Genomic DNA, 15,162 nt, shown 5'->3' with positions numbered 1-15,162 from the left:
CTAGTTGTGGTGCGCAGGGGCTACTCTTTCATTGTGGCGTGCAGGCTTCTCATTGTGGTGGCTTCTCTTGTTGCGGAGCACAGGCTCTAGGTGTGCGGGCTTCAGTAGTTGTGGCACGTGGGCTCAGTAGTTGTGGCTCACGGGCTCTAGAGCGCAGGCTCGGTAGTTGTGGCGCACGGGCTTAGTTGCTCCGCGGCATGTGGGATCTTCCTGGACCACAGCTCAAACCCGTGTCCCCTGCACTGGCAGGCGGATTCTTAACCACTGTGCCACCAGGGAAGCCCCACGATTTTGTACTGTTTAGAAAATTTTGGTCACTGAGTTACGCAGGTCTTCTTTTTTTACAATTTAATTAATTAATTAATTTAGTTATGGCTGCGTTGGGTCTTCGTTGCTGTGCACGGGCTTTTTCTAGTTGTGGCGAGCAGGGGCTACTCTGTTGTGGTGTGCTGGCTTCTCACTGCAGTGGCATCTCTTGTTGTGGAGCACAGGCTCTAGGCGTGTGGTCATCAGTAGTTATGGCTCACAGGCTCTAGAGCACGGGCTCAGTAGTTGTTGCTCACAGGCTCTAGAGTGCAGGCTCAGTAGTTGCGGTGCACGGGCTTAGTTGCTCCGTGGCATGTCTGATCTTCGTGGACCAGGACTCAAACCCGTGTCCCCTGCCTTGGCAGGCAGATTCTTAACCACTGTGCCACCAGGGAAGTCCGTACACAGGTCTTCCAAAACCACATTCATTACTGTCCTTACCTCATCGGGAAAGTCTTTAAGTATTGGGAAGCTGACAGGCTCGCAGTGGCAGATGTCAAGTTTTCCAAAATGCTTGAAAACTCAAATTTTATCATTGGCAATAAATACTGTCAGTTGTTTTCCTTGAAAAAACAGACTCACTTTGTTCATTTTTGAGAAAATGATTGCCAAATACCCAAGTCAGAATAACCACAGTTTGTCAATTGTTCTTTCAAGTAGAAATGGTAGTCCATGAAAAAAACAGCTAGTTCAGCTTGCAGCTCAATTATACAAGTGCTTTTCTTCTAGACAACCACTGTACTTCACTCTGCAGCAGCAGAGTGCTTCATGTGGACTTCCCATTTTGTCACAAAGAACATTAAAATGACCTGTACTCAAGGGTCAAGATTTAAGAAAAGTAGTAATTCCTACTGCTCCCTTCATTAAGGACATGTGTAAAGAAAACTGACCTTTTTTTCTTTTTTAAACTGCTAATGAGTGAAGAGCCACTGCCTTGATTAGTGCTAAGGTGCCAGCAGTTTCCCCACAATTGCTTTTGCACCATCAGTGCAAATGTCAGCACAGTGAAAAAGACAAATAATGTCTTTGTGTTATTCTAAAAATAGCTTGACCTCTGAGAAGGTCCTGGGGACTCCCAGTAGACCACGAATCACACTTTGAGACCCACCATAGAGATGCTTTGGGCCTTCCTCCCACCTGCCAGCCCCCACCCCCCAGCTTTGCAGTTTTTGTGCAGATGTCAATATGTCTGTATCCATGGCTCCTTAGCAGTACAGTGTGGAGTATCTCTTTGTGAGATGGTGTCACTGTCATGATTCTAGGTAGAATGGGGAGTCCACGGGGCCGGCATTCACTCAGCATTCATTTGGAGTTTGCAGCTCCTACAGTGTGCTGCTGGTCCGCATGAGACGCTGAAGCCCAACCTCTCCCCTGCCCAACGACGTTTTTCCCTGCTTATTAGCTTTAGGCACAGTTTAAATTTAAATGCCTTCCCTGGTCCCCTTAGTAGGACACGGTTTCGTTTGTACTTACAGTGTTTAATATATTGTTGGCTTGCATCCTCAGTCATTTTCTAAAAATTTGTCAGTTCCTTAATTACTTCTTTAAGTACCATCTGAGTTGCTGTTTCCTTTTAATCTGAATATTGTCCAATAAAAGAGAGGGCGTTTTAAAAAAAAAGAAAGAGACGGCGCTTTGTACATATTTGTTTCAATGTAACGAAATCAAAACTGAAAGCTAACAAAGTCAAACAAGTGTGCGTTAGTTGCACATTTCCTGATTGCAAGCATTGGCACGATCAAACGTAGCGAACGTGTTTTACTGTTGTGGTTTTATTCCTTGTTCACTTCAGCCTCTTGGGACCCAATATTCAACAAATATTCAAATTGGGGCTGGAGTTCTGAGCGCCCGGGTACTGCGTGTTCCGGCAGTGTGTGTTTGTACATTGTTAAAACCTGGCAAGAGAGTGGTAACCAGGAGCCTGCAGGCGGGGCTCCGCCGCGGTCGAGCCAGCTGGGCTGCGTCGGCTCTCGGGCTCTGCGCCCCCGCCCGGCGCAGCCTCGGGCTGGGCCGGTGGAGCGCCGTGCCCTTTTAAGGAGGCGGACCGTACCACCAGAACTTTGTTGAAGGGGGTGTCCAGGCGAACTCGGACAACTTTAACAGAGCCGAAGGACGATTTCCTTTACCTTCTGACGCGGGCCGGAGTTCTCGTGCTGCTTGGCGGGAGCTGTGTGCTGGTGGGCTTTGCGCGAAGGGAGCCCTTCGGTTTCCCTTCTCCGGAATCGCCCGGAGGGATCTCACTCGGTCTGAATCCGGACGCGAAGCTCCCCGGGCCGGTCCAGAGTGTAGTTTGCCTGCAGAGGCCCCAGTGCCCGGATGTCCATCAGGATTAGCGCGAGCCAATACGCTGGGAGCCGGAGGCTGCGCTGAGGACGCCCGGGTTCGGGAGCAGGTAGTCCCGTAACATCGGGGAGTCGCGCTGGGGAATCGTCCCCGCCCGGCCCCGGCAAATGGTGAGCGCGGCGCTGGCAGAAGGGCCGCGGGTTGAAGGCTCTGATGGACAGGAGACCTTGAGCTCTATAAACTGAATTATGGCAGCCCAGTCAAGGTAAGGGAGGCACCGAGAGAAACTTTTAAAATATGTTAGTGGCTAGGAGAATTGAAGGTTGCAAGGGAAGGGTTGGGGTGCTGCGAAGAGGACGAGCAGGAAGCAGCTTTGTCATTGCTTTCTCATCGTTCCTGATGCTGTGGTTCTTTATTTATGTCAGATAAAAAACAGTTTGGAGAACATACTAGACAATTTCTGCAGAGAGGAGGGGGTTGAGTTAAAGTTAAGATTAAAGTTAAATTTCTCTTCTCTTCCAAAAATAATTATTTTCAGAAAAATCAAGTTGATTTAACTTGTCTGCCTTTGCCCAAATTGTCCTTTAGCTTCTTTGTGCACCTCCTTTTGGTTCTCCTGATTCCGCCCCCCCCTCTCCGCTAATGCCTTGAGCAGAATTTTAGAAATCGATTAATGTGAAACAGTTCGCCTTGGGGGAGGTGGTTGAGAATTTGCCTGGTAAGTGACTGGAAATTTTACTGCCAGAATGTACGATTGCACATAAAACGGCACAGCTTGCGTGAATCTGCTGAGTAGGCAAAGACCTGGAATGTATCGGGGTTGGTGAAGGGGAGAGGATAATGAACTGCAGTTGCTGTCAGAGGAACGCTATTGTAAGAACCTCCAGCCCTGACTTTCCATGGTTTGTTACTTTTTTTGTAATGAGGCTTTAAGAGTGATGACAAGGCATTAGTGATTTTTATGAAATTCAAACTGTTGTGTATGATTTCATTTTAGTTGTGACAGCAGCTGGTGCTAAAGGAAGCCTACAATTTAGATATATTCTTTTTAAACTTTCAGTTTTACTGGAAAGTACTTTGGTGTCACATTTAAATTAATGAGAGCTCCTCAAGTTGCTTTTTGATGTAATAAAGTGATTTGGGGGAAATCTTACAAGGCTAAACACATTTCAGGTCTGAAGACCCAGGTAGGTCACTCAAAGAAATAGATGCTTTAAGCTTAAAGTTTGGGCTTGATGAGACTTTGAAATTTTTTCCTAAGAGATAGAACTTTCTAGGAAGAAAAAGAACTTCACTATATAGAGCGCATCTATGTGCTTTGTATATTTAATCCTCTAGACTCAGTGGTTTATCCCCTGCCCCCATTTTATTGGTTGTTCTAAGAAAGAGGTTCTTAACTTGAGGCCATGTAGTAGGAAAACTTGGATGAGAAACAAAAGTTGCATCTTTATTTATGCTAACCTTGACTGAAATTTAACTGCCAAAAGGGTCCATGGCATCAAAACCTTAGATTAAGACACTGTGAGCTAAGAAATTAAATAGTATCTAACAGAGCTCAATAATAGAAAGCTGGGATTTGAACTCAGATGTGAGTGATTTCAGTGTCTGAACCCTTAAATTAATTAAGAACAAAATGAGGTAATAGCTAAATTGGACACTGCTGTGTGCCAGGCACAGCAACTGTAACTGGATTACCTCTGACTCTTCTCAGTCACTTAAATAGGTAAGTACTTGTATTTTTCACATTTGTTCAGGAAACTGAGGCCCAGCCAGTCTGTTTCTTGCTTGAGGTCACGCAGGTAGAGCAGTGCCTGCCTGACTTCTGAGCTGCCCTGCAGCATTTCCTTACTTTCAGGCTGCCTCTTTAATGCTGAGATAGGTGTTGAAAGGGAACTGCAAAGCCTCAGTCTAAATGCACAAAAAGCAATATCTGCTAAAAGTACTTTGCTACAAGATGTAAAAATCCGAGTTATCAGTATGGTAGTTCAATTTGCTAGTAATTGAAATAGGAGGACTGTACATATTCTGCTTTTCTGCCTGGCCTTCAGATGTGCCCTTGAACTAGAAACAAAGCTACAATGTCTTTTTTTTTTTTTTTTTAATTTTTTGGCCTCACTGCACGGCAGGTGGGAACTTAGTTCCCCGACCAGGGATTGAACCCGTGCCCCCTGCATTGGAAGTGCAGAGTCTTAACGAGTGGACTGCCAGGGAAGTCCCCAAGGCCATGCTGTCTTGCTGTTTTCTTAGTCTGCATCATGGGAGTGTATCTCTCAAGTGGTAAATGTGCATTTTCTTCACTTGTAGCTGGAATGTGGTCCAAGCTCACTTAGACATTGTATTTGTGGGAGAATAGGTAATCTTTGAGATCCCGAGAGAGAATATACGGAGAAAATTGCAGGTATTTTTGGATTTCAGGAAACCCCAAAGCTGGGCCACTCTGCCTGAGTAGTGCTAAGAGAAATGCAGCCATCATCTGTGATGTATAATCTGGGGTAGTAAAATCTTGCCCGTGTGTCACTTGCAGCATCTGTTTGCTTTTGAAACAATTAATTTAGATTCTTGGACTCATTGGATCTGAATATTCATAGCGTTCATAGCTCAGTTCTAACCATTGTGCACTGTTTAAATAATTAGGTGGTGGGATTTTTTTGTTTGTTTTTGAGTAGAAGAGATAGATGGAAACTTAGATGAAACTGAATTTTGTAGCACTGATAGTGAATACACGAGCTGACCATGGCACTATTCTCTTATTGTTATTGTTATAAGGTAATAGTCTTCTTTTAATGTTGATGGATGGTGTATGACTAATTTTTCATGTGTATTTCCTCTCTCTAGTCAGCTCCTTAAGACATTGTCTCACATTTTTAGTATTCCTTGCACAGGCTAGAAGTACTTTGAATGAGGGAGGGACTGCTTAAATCTCTTGGCTTGTGAATTTCCATAAATTGAGGTTACATATTCCTCTCCATTTTAAAAACCTAAAAGTAGGAAATTGATTATTTTGTTTTGCTTTGTGGTTGATTTCTTCTGCTAGATATGGAAGACATTTATTGAGTGAAAGGTCAATTGCCTAAGTTTTAAAACTTAGATTTTGGGTCAGTATTTTGAGAACATTAAATATCTGCTTTGCCTTTTCAGAATTGTGGAGAAAGGCAGTCACTTAGAAGTGCAACATCAGTTAAAGCAGGGCATATTCTATGCCTCCCCTGTGAGATCAGTGTGTGCTTCCTTTGGAGTCTATATAAGGACAACAGATATATTGACTATGCTTCCTTGCTTTAAGGTGAAAGAGTTACAGATCATGGCTTTAGTTTCCAAATTCTGATCTAAAGCACTTGGAGACTGCTTTTATAGGAGTATACAGCCTGGCACACCCTCTTTTGAGGACTGGTAAACCTATGATGGGTAGGGGTGGGCATGGAATCCCATCAGTTTGTAGATCTATCCTTTTCTATGAGGATTAGCTTGCTTTATCTTGAGGAGTGTGTTGATGGATAAAAGAGAAAGGAGGGCTTTGGTTCTCCATCTCTGCTCACCCCTTCATTGAAGCAATCCCTGAATTTTAGAAAGGAATACATACATCTCTTCAACTACCTTCAGCGATTAACCGGTTTTAAATGCACCTTGTGCTACTGGAGAAGCCCTGGCCCACCTCCCCCCAGGGTGTGTGTGTGTGGCCGGGGCGGGGGGGGGGGGGGGGATGGCGGGGGGAGGGTGCATGAATGAGAGTTGGGGGAGTTGAACTTGCTTCTTTAGAAGAGTAGCTTCTGGTGGCTGAGCAGGTCTCAAAAGCGCTTTCACACAAACTGCAGAAGGAAATTAGGTTTAGGTAACTCTCCCACAGGTTTTTTTTTGTTTGAATTTGACTAAAGTTAATGATGTTAAAAAAAAAATAATAGAGGAAAGTTAGATTGTTCCCAAGATTATTATGAAGCCGGTTTTTGGTGGATCTCTGACTCTGGTGGGGGAAGTTTTCCACGGCAAAAAGCAATGCTCTTAAACTGGTATGGAACCAGTTTTGCTCCATCCTCTGTCCCCACCCCCAGTTTATGAGCTTTGTAAAGATTACCTTGGAAGAAAATTCATGAAAGCAAAAAAGTTCTGATTTAATATGAGCAAATATCAAAGAAGAATGCTTGATGTTTTGGAAAGTGCAGTTCAAGGAAGTGATTTCAAGAGGGAAATAATTTATGCAGTATTTTGACCCAGTGAATGTCTTCATTTTTTCCCTTATGACGCCATTGTAAACTGTGTCCTTGACAGAAGAGGTTTCTTAAATGATTTCCTTCTAGTTCATCCTGAGAACCCCGCTGAGCTTCCTGACTCAGACTATAGAGGTTCTTCCATGATGAGGATGGAAGGAGGATTGAGTCATTTTTTTCATTCAGCTGGTTTATGGGGATCTTCTTTGGCAAAAAATAAAATAAAATAAAATAACACAAGTGGTCTCTCAAGAGAGTTAGGGGATTCTATACTATACCATGAAAATGTATTCAATAGCTGGTTCTATACTGTTTTGAAAATGGAATTTAGTGAATGCTGCACTAAGCAACTTAAATGTCAAATATACTCATTATCTTAATCATGGATAAGAGAGAAATCTCTCTCATCTGGGTACTGTCACTTATTTGTTTTGAGCATCCAAAGCTATGTATTACTTAATAGCTGTAAAATGGAGGAATTATAAAGCTGGTTCGCTTCATTACTGCTTTGAGGTATAACATACAACTTGATTGCTTCTAATATATAAACTTAGTTTTCTGTTAGCAAATTTCTCTATTTTGTTTGCTTTCCAAGATAGGAAAATAAACTTATTTCCAAAATCTGTCTTCTGAAAGGGCAAGTCCTGTATGTGAGATGTGGTGAGAAGGAGTACATGCAACAGTGTATTCTGACTTTGCTTCCATTCTACTTGGAAATGCAGCCTGCACCTTTAGGACAATGTTTCTTGGCTCAGAAGTGCAAACATAGCAAGCTTGGGTATCATAATCTCTTTGTTGTGGTTCAGTTACATTTTATTGATATGGGGTGGGTGCATAACTTTTACAGCTTAAATGATTACCTATCCTTTTTACTTAAGTTAAAAAAAAATTGAAAGCTAAAGTTGTAGTATTTTAGCTCTGCTTCCGATTGTTCTTCATGCATTTTAGTATGAACATAACCTGTATTCATTTGCTCAAAATAATACAGCAACTAGAATGCAAAGTAATGTCTTGCTCAAGTATATATGTACCAGATGAAGTTTAGCTTTAGGCCTCTGGTGGAGGGGGGGAGAATAAGATTTATAACTTTTGGTGTTAATGCCCTTGGAGACCCAAAAGTAAAAATTAACTTTAATAAACATCCCAGTGCTGACTTTTTGTGTCTTGGCAGTGATCAGTGTTGAGAATCCTGCTCCTGTGCAAACTTTTCCCTTTTCCTATCTATCCACAGTGAGTTAAAGCTTAACCTGATGGCCACAAAGCCAGCAGACTTAATATCCTGAAAGCCTTTTTCAATGGTGAACGTCTGTTGTTTTCTTGCATTGGTTTATTGGCTTCGTTTTTAATTTAACCAGATTGGACTCCTATCAGGTTCTTAAAGCAGTAATTTGATGTCAGATTTAATATATTAAGAGGAAATCCCAATAGTGACATCTTGTCAAAAGGAACTGAAGCAAACAGAAGGGAGAAATATATTGTATTTCTATTGACAGCTAAATTGTCTTTATTTTGGTATTAGGTATTGTATTTCCAGAGGGCACCCATAGTTCGACCACATTCTAAAAGTACCAAAGATTGTTCTTCCTCCACAGTGGCTCATGTGATGATGAATGCTTGGAGACCTGCGGGCCACATGATCCTTTGTTTGGGTGGGCTGGGGAGAGTTAAGGATGTGACTCCTGAGTCACTGGCTCGCCTTTATTTTACCCAAAAGGATCTTGCCTTTCTTTTCAGTATTGCTTACAGCTCGATTGGCAATTAAACAAATAAAAGTGAAGGAATATTTTAGGGGCAGTGTGGTTATATTAAGCTCAAAGTTCTCAAACTGAATTAGGCACAAGAAACAACGTGAGTGCTTCTTAACATGCAGATTCTGCTCTCCCCTCCCCCCAGAGATTCCTATTAGGCAGATCCAGGGTGGAGCTTGGGTGGAGCCCTGCTGGGTCTGAGGCCAGAGGCCCACCCACCACACTTTGTGAAATGGGGTGTGTGTGAGGGAGATACAGTATCATATAAACTATGTGTGTAATGCAGTTACATTTTGATTTAATATATATTCATATATACACATCCCCCCATTGAAATAGACAAGAGGTTGGTACAGAAGGTAGATATCTACCTCTATAAATTTATGTACCGATTATAAACTCTATTAGTTGAAATGTCCAAATGCACCTATATTTAAAAAATAAAAGGAAAAGGAAGGTACCAAGAAGTAATGTGCAATGTTTGATCCAGCAGCACTTTCCCAAAAATTGTTTCTTAAGGACCTGGATACTTAATTTACCCTTTCCTATCCGCTCTGGTCTCCCTCCCAAAACTACTAACTCACTCTTCAACACCCCCCCCCCCCCCGCCATCCCCCATTCATCAGGTGGCAGTTTTTTTTTTTTTTTAATTTTTACTTATTTTACTTATTTTTGGCTGCATTGGGTCTTCGTTGCTGCGCACAGGCCTTCTCTAAGTTGCTGCAAGCGGGGGCCACTGGGCTTCTCATTGTGGTGGCTTCTCTTGTTTCGGAGCACGGGCTCTTAGGCTCCTGGGCCTCAGTAGCTGTGGCACGTAGGCCTAGCAGTTGCAGCACGCGGGCTCAGTTGCTCCGTGGCACGTGGGATCTTCCCAGACTAGGGCTTGAACCCGTGTCCCCTGCATTGGCAGGAGGACTGCCAACCACTGCGCCACCAGGGAAGTCCCAGGCGGCAGTTGTTTTTGTTCCTAGGGAAAAGTTATAACTGTGAATTGGTCAATTATATCCAAACTTTTGAAACTGAAATAAAAGTTTAGGGTTTTTTTCCTTTCTTTTAAACAAGAGCATTGTCTAGGTGTACTGTCATTGAACAAATAATACGCAACAAAAATTTTAAAATGGGGCTCCTATGGGAAGTAAATGTTAAAATTATAGCAGAAGTCAGTTCCTGTAACAAAATTCAGGAAACACTTTCTGGTATGTGGGTGTTGTAACTTTTCAATTCTTGGAACTTTCCTTCAGGAAACTGTCCTGTCAAAAGCAGAGCAGTCGATAAAATATGAAGCACAATTCACAAACTCTGTTATGCAGTGTAATTAAATTTTGATTTGGGGCATATGTTTTTGTGGTGGTGATAGAGCTGAGACTGTCATGTGACTTTCATCGTGGATAACGTGCATCTGGATAACTTGTTAAATGGCTTCTCTCCCTCTCCCCATTCTCTTTGCTTTAAAAATACAGGTGTACCTGATTTGCTCTGGATGTGAATTTATGGAAAGTGGTATTTATAAAATTAACCAGTTCCCATTGTTTTGTATAAAAGTATGAAACTTGTTTCTTTTCCAGCTTTACAGAAATTACATATTTTTGTCTCATGATTGACAAATTAATATTTTACCTTAGACATTTACATTTCTAAGTAAGATGGTCTACCTAGTAAGTTGGTAACTTAAGCTGCCAAAATGCTGATAAAAATTTGAGTCCATGATTTTAGGATTTTAATTTTTTTTCTTTAAAGGAAAGTAACTTCTCACTGAGTTAATAGGACGTTTTAAGTAAGGTTTTTTTTGGGGGGGGTTAAAAACAGATATTTATTGGTTCAAAGTTCTAGACAGTAAAACAATAGCTAAAGCTCTTGTTTTATGTTTTTTTCAAGTAACTTTGACCTAGCATTTACACGTCTAGGAATTATGTTTTTCTGTTATTCTTTTATAAGCTGTGTGTCTCCCTTTCACACTCAGTTCCCTCTTAGAGTTCAACCATACTTATGCTAGCTCTCCATTAAGAAAAAAAGAAAATCTGTGTAAATATAAACTTTGTACCAGATGGAAAAAATCAGGCAGCAACATTTACTAACATTAGGATAGTAAAAGGGTAGAATGAAACCCAGTGTGTTACATTTGTTTCAAAATGGAGTTCTGCTACCTGAAGATGTTGGGAAGAATAAACAGTGGTCTGTGTCACTTGGTTTTAGTAAAATTCAGAGTAAACCAATTAGTTTTTGTTTTTAAATCAGAACTATGCCCAGAAGACAAAAAGCCCTAGATGGCAAGTTATAAAAGATTGAATATGATCATTTCTATCATATTGCTAATTGTGTAGGGGTTTTGTTTTAACCCTCATGACAGGGGCATTTTCTTACAAACATCTTCGTATTTTTCTCATTTTAACAGTCATATTTTTCTAAGGATAAAGTGAAAATCATTAGATTTACTTCATTTGAGTTTAATTTGTAGGCTTTTAAAATCTTGACAGTTCTCATGATAAGCCTAGAATAAAACTTGGTTTCTATCTAAGTTCACCCGTAATTCTGTGGTGAAACCCCTAAGGTATTGGTATTATCCATTACTATTATTTTTTTTTTTTAAAGAAATTCACGTTTATTTATTTATTTATTTATTTATTTATGACTGTGTTGAGTCTTCGTTTCTGTGCGAGGGCTTTCTCTAGTTGCGGCAAGTGGGGGCCACTCTTCATCGCGGTGCGCGGGCCTCTCACCGTCGTGGCCTCTCGTTGCGGAGCACAGGCTCCAGACGCGCAGGCTCAGTAATTGTGGCTCACGGGCCCAGTTGCTCCGTGGCATGTGGGATCTTCCCAGACCAGGGCTCGAACCCGTGTCCCCTGCATTGGCAGGCAGATTCTCAACCACTGCGCCACCAGGGAAGCCCTATCCATTATTTTAAATAGCAGAGTAGAAGCTTCACCACTTTTGGTCTTTTGGTAGCTTGGTAAATTACTTTTTTTTTTTCTTTTTGCAAAGGGAGAGGGGGCATGTTCACCAGATCTTTTATCTCCCATGGTACTTGTCATTTTACGCTTCTTCCCAGCCCAGCTTTTTTTGTTTGCTTTGTTTTCTTTTTTCGTTTTTTCTTTTCTTTACAACTTTGAGGTATATTTTACATATCTTAAAAGTTGACCATTTCAAGTATACAGTTCAGTGATTTTTAGTTACTTTACTGATGCAACCATCACCATTAATCAATTTTAGAACATTTTATCCTCCCAGTAAGATCCCTCATTGCCCCATCCAACCATTAATCTACTTTTTGGGTGTAAATTTGCCTTTTGTGGGTGTTTCATGTACACGGAATCTTGTAGTTTCTTGCATCTGGCTTTTTTCACTCACATAATTTTTTGAAGTTCATCTGTGGCATAGCATGTGTCAGTAGCTCTGTCCTTTTAATTGCTGAGTAATTAATTCTGTTGTCTGGATAGATAGACCGGTTTTTTCCAGTGTTTTGCCTTTTGGGGGGGGGTATTTGAATAATGCTGCTCTGAACATTTGCATGCAGGTCTTTGTGTAGACTGTGTTTTTCTTTTTCTTGGTTAGGTACACTACGAGTGGAATTGCTGGGTCTTATGACAGTTTTGTACTTAACCCTTTGAGAAACCACCAAACTGTTTTCCAAAATATATGCTCACCCATAGCCCATGTTTAAACCGATCTAATTCATTCAATTTCTTGTGACTTATGTACTATTCTCATAGTCAGTTGGGCTGTGAAAGTAGTGGTTCTGAGATGTGATTTAGAAAATGTTTTAAATTTATATATGTCTTAAAAACACAACTCTTTTTTCCTATAAAGAAAATCCCTTTTGGTATTTTTAAATTTGATTGGGCTTTTTGATGAAGAAACTTATCAAGGAATGTTTAAAGAATACCAAATTTAAAGTACCAGCATGCTGTTGTCAAAATCGCAAAAGAAACTTCCAACCCACAACTCAAATGTCACAAATATATTATTAAATATAACTCCTTTATTTCATAACTGCAGAATGGTCCTAGAAGTTGTTAACTTCAATATACTTTATAATAAAAACATTCAGGCAGAAATTAGCTGTTTTCATTCACTACAGCCTCACATGCAAAGATACATTATCTAAATGAAGCTTCTGGAAATTATCATTGAAACTTGGGTCCTGCCAGGGGAAGGTGGTGACCACGTGCCCTCAGTTGGTGGTGTGCTCCAACCTTCAGGAAAAGATACATCTATTTTACAAACAGAAATATTTCATGAAATGCGGTGAAGTTATCTGTATGTGCATGTGTGATGGTAGTGATAGCGGATCATCTTTTCAGCACTCCACTGCTATTCTGTTTTTTAAAAAAAGGCTGTGAGGCCCTGGTTCATTGTCCACTGCACAGCTGCCTTGAATGAGTCTGCCCAGTGTGTCTTCTGCTTTGGAGGACATGTTATCAGAATTCACTGCTTCTGAGTATTAATTTTTACCTACTTAAAGATTATGTATCAGTATGAATAGCTTTATGCCTGTGACCAATTCACATGCCTGGACAGTGCTTTTAATATTGATTCTCTGTATCCTGTATCGATGGAGCCTCCCTGCTCGCTCAGAGCCAGCCGCAGCGTGTGCAGGGCTCTGAGCTGCTTCAGACAGATCCGGGGTCTCCCTCCCCGCAGGGAGACAGAAAACCAGCAAACAAGCTGGCAGCAAAACAACGGCAGACTGTGTTAGGTACTATGACAAAAACCCAACCGGGCCGGGGCGGAGAATAAGGGAGTGTGGGGAACTTGTTTTCACGTGCGCCATGAGGACCTTCGAGGAAGTTAACCTGAAATGGAGAAAACGCAGATCATGACAAGTTAGATTTAATTGTCCTTTCAGAATGTAATAAGTGATATTGGTAGGAAGGATGGCATTTTTAAACAGGGTCAGTATGGTTTTAGGAAATAGCCATTATGTGGCAGTTTCTTAAAATAAAATTTTAATTGTTTTTGTGAATTATACCAAAACTCAGCCCTATTTAAAAAAAATTTTTTTTAATTTTCATGGAGGCAAAGTGAGTTCCATAACAACGTAACTTGAACTTTAAAAATAGAGACTATGTTTTCTAAAAGTTTGCTTTAATTGGTGCATAAATATAAACAAATTAAACATGTGGGAAAGAAATTTGAGAGGACATTTTCCTTAGTTTGGAAACCATCAAATAAAGGATGTGATAGAATTAGAGAAGTCCTAGCTCAGTGAGGACAGTCATAAGGGAATGAAGATTTAGACTGTTGCGGAGGGTTTTTAAGCCTGGCTATTTTAAAAGGTTAATCTACAAAGCATCTTTTTATACATGTGAAAGGCTGTTGTGGGGAGTGAGGTGAAAGATGGCCTCCATCTCTGCCAAAAACAGATCTTGAAGAAATAACTTATATATGTTAAGAGGTTTAAGCAAAGCCCGGGAATGAACTTCTCATTGAAGATAAGTAAACATGAAAATATAGTAGAAGGTGGTGTTCTTTTAGTATATATAGAAATAGAAAATAATGTTCTACTTTGGATATTTTAGGAAGTAGCAGATGGTTTTAAGTACCTTTTTCTCAAGGGATTCTGTGGCTTCTTAAAAGAAAAAAAATGTGATCACAACAAACTACTAGAGGAACTGAAAGTTCTTATCCTCTGCATGCATCACGGCTTTATTTGATTATAGAGAGTTGCTTCAAGGATCCTGTGCTCTTTATCACCTTATCTCTTTTGTACCTCTGTTTTATAGTTATTTTCAAATAGATGTATTTAGTTCTATACCTTTTGTGGCATGATATATGGTAATTTTATGACTGTACTGTGAACATGTGAAAAGAAGGTGTATTCTTTATTTTCAGGGTCCAGGGTTAAACGTGGGTTTGTACATTAGACCTATTTTACATTATTTCTATATTCTTTGTCCATTTATTCTGCCATGGACTGGGAGATGAATAAAGGTCTCATACAATTAGAGAATTTCTACATCTCCTAGTATCTTCTGAAGTTTTTGCTTTACAAATGTGGTTGCAATGCTTTTGGTGTGTAGATATTCAGAATTGTTACATCTTCGTTTTAGATCGCTCCCCTTGAAGGCATTAGTTTCTTATGTATACTTCCAGTTTTCTTTGAGTCTTGGTGACATTTTTTTAAAAAATAAAAGATACATCTTTCATCCACATGGATATTATTTTGGTTTAAGGAGTGGGAGGGATGGTCCAGCCTCCCTCCCAGCCTGCCCCCAAACTAAACATTTTGTTCTCTGTTCAAGAACCACCATCAGACTCAATGATTGTAACTTTATAATATGTCTTAATATGTGAAAGAGCTAATCTCCCTTCTTTACCCTTCGTGCTTTCAGAATTTTCATGGATATTTTCTCATGTACATTTTTCAAGATCAGCCTGAGTATTTTGTCAAAAACTGGTGGCTTTTAATAGGATGACTTCCTAACAAACTTATAAAAACCTCATCCTGTTTTTCAGAAGTATTAAAGTTTTAAACAGGATCTCTGTTTTTTTTAGATTTTCATGGAATGGAAAAGGGTAAGTCCCAGTGCCAGGGACTCCTGAATCACCAGACAGACACCACTCATTTATGTTGGGGACATTTGGGAAATCCTGTTTGCCTCAGTTTCTCCAGAAAGAAGTGAAAA

General features: G+C 40.5%; 1 protein-coding gene across 8 annotated transcripts in view; it reads left to right on the top strand.

The window, feature by feature from the left end:
- Nucleotides 1-15,162, top strand: part of AFF1 (ALF transcription elongation factor 1) — a 205,323-nt gene that overhangs the window by 76,108 nt on the left and 114,053 nt on the right. For 2 of the 8 annotated variants that reach the window (XM_059922670.1, XM_059922668.1), the window contains exon 1: nt 2,431-2,854. The exons of the other annotated variants lie outside the window; for them this stretch is intronic. In XM_059922670.1, coding sequence (XP_059778653.1) covers nt 2,838-2,854 — 17 coding nt within the window. In that variant the 5' untranslated portion in view covers nt 2,431-2,837. Of the gene's footprint in view, nt 1-2,430; nt 2,855-15,162 lie in introns of those variants that run through there. 8 annotated transcript variants of the gene reach the window in all.

This window comes from Balaenoptera ricei, chromosome 5, assembly GCF_028023285.1.
Source record: "Balaenoptera ricei isolate mBalRic1 chromosome 5, mBalRic1.hap2, whole genome shotgun sequence".
Taxonomy (NCBI): Eukaryota; Metazoa; Chordata; class Mammalia; order Artiodactyla; family Balaenopteridae; genus Balaenoptera; species Balaenoptera ricei.
Note: the sequence above shows the minus strand (reverse complement) of the source record. Positions and strands in the feature narration are given on the sequence as shown.